This window comes from Salvia miltiorrhiza, chromosome 4, assembly GCF_028751815.1.
Source record: "Salvia miltiorrhiza cultivar Shanhuang (shh) chromosome 4, IMPLAD_Smil_shh, whole genome shotgun sequence".
In the NCBI taxonomy this organism is placed as follows: Eukaryota; Viridiplantae; Streptophyta; class Magnoliopsida; order Lamiales; family Lamiaceae; genus Salvia; species Salvia miltiorrhiza.
The window spans coordinates 28307850-28314156 of record NC_080390.1 but is presented as its reverse complement, the minus strand read 5'-3'; the positions used below and the strand labels follow the sequence as shown (position 1 = coordinate 28314156).

Below are 6307 nucleotides of genomic sequence, written 5' to 3'. Positions count from 1 at the left end.
TATGCCTCGTCACAGTTTATGGATATTTTCTAGAGAAGCCCAAGATTGAGGAAGGACAGTGTATCCCATCAATCCTTTCCCCACCTTTCAGATCTACAACGCCTTTTGTTGACATTGCTCAGCTACTCGGTCTCTGGTATACCGGTTGTTATTCCTCGGTACACCCTGACCTTTGCTTGACACGGACAGCGTTTTACCGAACGAGGGTCTCTCGTTAGGCCTCTACTGCCCATGATGTCGAACAGATCCTTCCGGAACCACGAAATTCAACCGAAAGAGCAAGTGCCTCACGAATATTTACATGTTAACAACAATTATTTCCACCCCTAAAACCTCACCTAAAGGATTACTCACACATAATAAAATTCATAGATGCAAAAAGAATTAAACTCATGATGGAGCGAAATGAAATACTGAAATAGATAAAATAATACCTAGGCTTCAAGCCTTCGAACTTGTCCAAAAGTAACAACACGACGGAATTTAAGTACGGAAATGTAAAGTGTTTTTCGAATGCCACACGCGGCAAATAAAAGCAATAACTGAGGAAGAGTAAAATGTTCGGGGTGCTAAGAGTTGTGCATGCTGCACACTGTTCTTCTTTTATACTGCCGGATGGTAGAGACCTAACCCTAGCTGCGCCGGTTCCAAATCTTCGCCGGGATCTTCTTTCCTTAATTAGCTCGATCTTTGATTGATCCTGATTGAAGATGGCGTCCAGCTGCAAACTTAGTCAACCTTTCCCATCCCTTCGGTCCTTCTAGTCTCTTCTTCTTTCTTCCACTCGCTTCGAGATTTTCAAGATTGACCTTCCTTTTATGGCTCTGGCTGTCTGCTTCCTCTGGTAACGATCAGACTGACTGCTCTTATCGGTGTGGCTCATACCAGATGGTTACTCCAGGTTCCCATGCTCCAAGTTGGATTGGAGAGGTACTTGTTGGCCGAAGCTCCATGCTGGCAAACATGATTTGGCATTCTGGGCTCGGTAATGCACTACAAAAAAACGCGTGTTTACCGGCGTAAACTACCGGCGGCGCTATTGCCGTCGGTACACAACGGCGGCACGGCGGCGGCATTTCAGGCGACCCGAACCTTCGAAATTACCGGCCAGTTACCGACGGCAAACCCGCCGACGTTAACTAGCGACGGCGACGCCGCCGTTAAGTTTTGAATATTCAATAAAACATTATTTTAACACAATTACCGACGGCGTTGTTGCCGTCGCTAGATAGCGGCGGCACTTGCCCTCGGTAATGTCTAATATTAGGGCACGCGTAACCTCCTTTTTTCAGTTCTGCGCAAAACAGATCCCCCCCACCCCCCGCCGCTTCTGCTGCTGCCACCAGCCGACCGCCGCCGCCGAACCCCGCCGCCGACCGCCGCCGTGCCCAGCCGCCCGGTAACTCTCTTTCTCTCTCTCTCTCTCTAGATATCATTTAATTTTAATTATATATATATATATATATATATATAATTTTTAAATTTAATTTGACTTATATTCTTTATTTTAGTTCGACGATTTCGTTTCGCCGCTTTCTTCACGACACCCGCCGGAAACCACCACCGTACGTACGCTTCTCTTGTTTAATTATTTATTTATGAATTTTTTTATGTATTTATATGTTAATTAAATAGATTTATTTGTTATATATAGTTAATAATTAATTTATAATTAGCTTTGTTTATAAATAAATTATATGAAGCATGAATAATTTTAAATTATATCAAGCATGATTAATTTTAAATTATATATATTAATCAATTAGTATATGTTGTTAGTTTAATTTTAAATTATGAAGCATGATTAATTTTAAATTATATTTTAAGTTGTTAATTTGTTAGAATAATTTATATATGTTGGATAATTTTGTTAAATTAAATGTTATGTGCTATGTGTTTATGAAATGTTATATTATTATATATATATATATATATTGTGGGATAGATTTAATCAATTTCTTAAGGATCTTCTCCCTTTGGGATAGAAATTGATATAATCTTAAGGATCTTCTCCCTACAAATGATTGTTTTTAATTTAATTACCATGATTTTTATTGCTTTTATTTGTATTGTATTATTGCTTCGACATTGGGGGGTCGGGTAGACCTAGTATAGGCTTAGTAAATTAGGACCACTATGGTCACTATAGTTGCTGGTAGAGTCGAGCACTTGGTAGTTAGGATAGTGGGGTTATGCTGTCGAAATTTTGTTAGATTTCAAGTAATTTATTATGTTTTATTTGTTTTTTTCAATTAGAATTTGCAAGAATGAGTGATAATCGTACGTGGATGTACGCGAGATACAATGATCGTACCGCATTTGAAACGGGGCTTGAGTTTTTCCTTGAGTGGGCGTTCAATCAAACGGCGTACACAGATGGACAAGGTAACATTAGGTGCCCGTGTAAGAAGTGCAAGAATCAAGCGTATTTAGATGTACCTACGGTCAGAGAACATGTTAGTAGGCGTGGATTTGTCCTGAATTACAAAGTTTGGGTTTGTCACGGGGAAGCACCGCTGTCTATGCCGAGAGAACATGCTATAATGAATGAGGATGATGGATTATACAATAACTACGAAAGGATGGTGCATGACCATGCTGGACCTAGTAATTATCAAGATCCTCCAAATCTGGAGCAGCCGCCCAATAATGACGCTCAACAGATTTATAACATGTTGGATGCAGCGGATACTCCATTGTACGCAGGATGTGACACGTACTCACAATTAAGTTGGATGACTCAATTCATGAGCATAAAGACTGAAAGCCACATGTCAGAGAGGACTTACAATCAGATGTCTTCGATGATGAAAGCTGCTTTACCAGAGGGTAACAACTGTCCAGAAGACTTCTATAGTACGAAAAGAAATCTACGTGGTTTGGGTTTGCCAGTAGAGAAGATCGATTGCTGTGTTAATAACTGCATGTTGTATTGGGGGGAAACTAGTGAGCTACATAGTTGTATGTTCTGTGACCAATCACGATATAAGGACAGCTTGCGTGCATCTGGGAGTCGCAGAAAGAAACAAGTGCCCGCTAAACAGATGCACTATTTTCCCTTGACGCCCCGATTGCAGAGATTGTTTGCATCTCCTGCAACTGCTGAACATATGCGGTGGCATGCGACCTCCACAGACGATGGGATAATGCGCCACCCGGCCGACTCTCCGGCATGGAAACATTTGAATTCAGTCTTTCCTGGATTCGCCGATGAGATCAGAAATGTGAGATTGGGCCTCTCTACAGATGGTTTTGCCCCATTTGCACAATCAGGGCGTCAATATTCTTCTTGGCCAGTTATTGTCACGCCGTATAACCTGCCTCCGTGGTTGTGCATGAAAGAACAATTCATGTTCCTCACAGTCCTCGTGCCTGGCCCATCAAACCCAAAGATGAAGTTGGACGTATTCTTACAGCCATTGATACACGAGTTAAAATCTCTGTGGGAGGTTGGTGTGAACACTTACGACATATCGTTGAAGCAAAATTTCCAGATGCGAGCAGCTCTGATATGGACTATCAGTGATTTTCCAGCGTACGCTATGTTGTCTGGGTGGGGTACAGCTGGGAAATTGGCATGTCCACATTGCATGGAGAATACAGAAGCATTCACTTTGCCGATGAGTGGAAAACAATCGTGGTTTGATAATCATCGGAAGTTCTTACCTCCTAACCATGTGTTTAGGAGAAACAAAACTTCATTCTTGAGGAATAAGACATGCAATGTTGGTCCACCAGAACAAAGATCAGGAATACAAATCTTGAATCAAATCGAGGGGTTAGGCTTCGTGAAGGTTACCGAAGACTTCGATGGCAGGAACGCTCAACTCGCCAAATATCAAGATGTAGGGTGGAAAAAGAAAAGCATATTTTGGGATCTACCCTATTGGAGATATCTTTTGATTCGACATAATCTGGATGTTATGCACATTGAGAAAAATGTGTTTGATAACGTGTTTAATACTGTCCTGAATGTGAAGGGGAAGACAAAAGATACAGAAAAATCTAGAGAAGAATTGAACACCTTCTGCAAGCGGAAAGAGTTGAAGAAAGTGGCTGGAACTCGAGGGTATCCGAAAGCATGTTATACGCTTGACAGGGAAGAGAAGAAGATCTTACTCCAATGGATCAAGAGTCTGAAGTTTCCCGATGGGTACGTGTCAAATATTAGTAGATGCGTTGACATGAACGCCCTGAAGATGCACAACATGAAAAGTCACGACTGTCACGTGTTCATGCAAATCCTTCTGCCTGTTGCATTTAAAGAACTTCTTCCTAAGAATGTTTGGGAGGCAATTACAGAGTTAAGTTTCTTCTTCAGAGAATTAACATCCCGCAACGTGGCCATATATGACATGAGAATACTGAGTGAGAAGATAGCTGTTACTCTTTGCAAACTTGAGCGTATCTTCCCGCCTAGTTTATTTGATTCAATGGAGCACCTACCAGTTCATTTGGCAGATGAGGCACGATTGGCTGGTCCAGTGCAATATCGGTGGATGTATCCTTTTGAAAGATATTTGAGGACATTAAAAAATCATATAAAGAACAAAGCCAAGGTTGAGGCGTCCATCGCCAATGCATACTTACATGCAGAAATGTCAACCTTCTCTTCGTTTTACTTTGAAGATCAAATATCTACAAAGTGGACAACTTTGCCTCGCAATATTGAGATGCCCGTTGCTGAAAATGATGATCCTCTTTGTCTCGCCATATTCAAACCTATTGGGCGTTCACTTGGCCGAGGGACGAAGAGATACATGGATGAGCGCGAATGGCATGCTGCACACATGTATATTTTGAGCAATTGTGCAGAGGTTGCAGAGACATATAGCAAGTGAGTATTCTCGTTCAATTTACGTATAAGAAGTGTTCATCATATATAGGTGTTAACATATTTATTTGATTCTTTGTATCCAAGGATCTTCAAGGAGGAAAAACGATATGCAAATCCTTACATGACTGATGCAGAGTTTGAAGTCGCGTTTCACAACGAGTTTATTCTGTGGTTTAACCATTACGTAAGAGACGATAAATTTATGTTAAATATACATTTACTTACTCTAAAATTGGCTAGCAAACTTAAATGATATTTGTGTGAAACAGGTTTGTCGTCCTTGTAACGACGAGTTGAACCCTTATATTAGATCGCTTGCAGCTGGACCATTAAGGGAGATTGAAACATACTCCGGCTATTTCGTGAATGGCTACAGGTTTCACACAACTGATCATGATAGAGAGAGTGCGACTGTGAACAGTGGCGTTTGCATAAAAGGTTCGGTCTATGGTAGTGATAGAGATGTGCTAGACTTTTATGGGCGTCTGCAAGAGGTTTGCGTGCTGGAGTATCCGGGGTATCCAATTAAGCAGACAGTCTTGTTCAACTGTGAATGGTTTGACTTGTCGGCTCAGGGAACTTCTATTGATACAGACTTCAAGTTAGTTTCACTGAACCACACACGAAGATATAAGAAGTATGATCCCTTTGTTTTGGCGAGTCAAGTAGTTCAAGTGTTTTACTGTCCCTATCCCAGTACGAACCAATCAAAGAAAAATTGGTGGTCAGCATGCAAAGTCAACGCAAGATCTAAGGTTGAAGTGTCTACTGCAGCATCTACATCAACATTAGATCAACCATTTCAAGAAGAAGTGGTTACTATTATGCCTACTCACACAAGTGTAGGCATTGAACAACCACTTCTCCTTCATCCCCTCGGTGGAGTCGTTGAGATTGAAGATGACGATGAAGCAGAAGACGATGATTCCCCGTTGACATCTAACGATAGTGATGATGATAGTAGTGATGCTTATGAATAAATGTAAATGCACATTTTGGTTGAATTTGATTGCAAATTTGTTATGTTTGTTTGTTACTGTTAATGTTATGTGTCGCTATATATTTGTTAATTTAATTGTATGCAACAGGCATCATGTCTACCTCTCGAGGTTTGTTGGGATTTGGGAGGCGATATGGCGTTAATGCGCCAGAAGCTACAGCAGATACATCTGATGGGTCTGGGACGCATATTTCTGGGACTCCCGAGACTCCCCAGGCTTCTAGTAGTTCACGGGCTAGAAGGCCTAGGGGCCCTACAGCTGCCGCTATCAGAGAGAGAGAGGTTAAGGCACCTGATGGGAGGACGGTATTTCAGAGGCATCCTGAGACTGGGTAAGTACATTAGTTAAAATTATTGTTTCTCGTACACCATGATTAAGTTAATCAATTACTTGTACACAGTGTTTTGTTGGAGCCCACTGGCCTGTCCAAAGCTTGCACGTGCACATTTAAGATGTTTGAAAACCCAGG

The 6307-nt window shown here is 41.4% G+C and overlaps 1 protein-coding gene across 1 annotated transcript; it reads left to right on the top strand.

The window, feature by feature from the left end:
- The first annotated feature begins 1343 nt into the window (after positions 1-1343).
- Positions 1344-6064, top strand: LOC131019595 (uncharacterized). The gene is made up of 6 exons (XM_057948174.1): positions 1344-1399; positions 1512-1565; positions 2257-4837; positions 4922-5021; positions 5107-5819; positions 5926-6064. Exons 3-5 carry the CDS (start codon positions 2268-2270, stop codon positions 5815-5817), a joined length of 3381 nt encoding a protein of 1126 aa, XP_057804157.1. The 5' UTR covers positions 1344-1399; positions 1512-1565; positions 2257-2267; the 3' UTR covers positions 5818-5819; positions 5926-6064.
- The last annotated feature ends 243 nt before the right edge of the window (positions 6065-6307 follow it).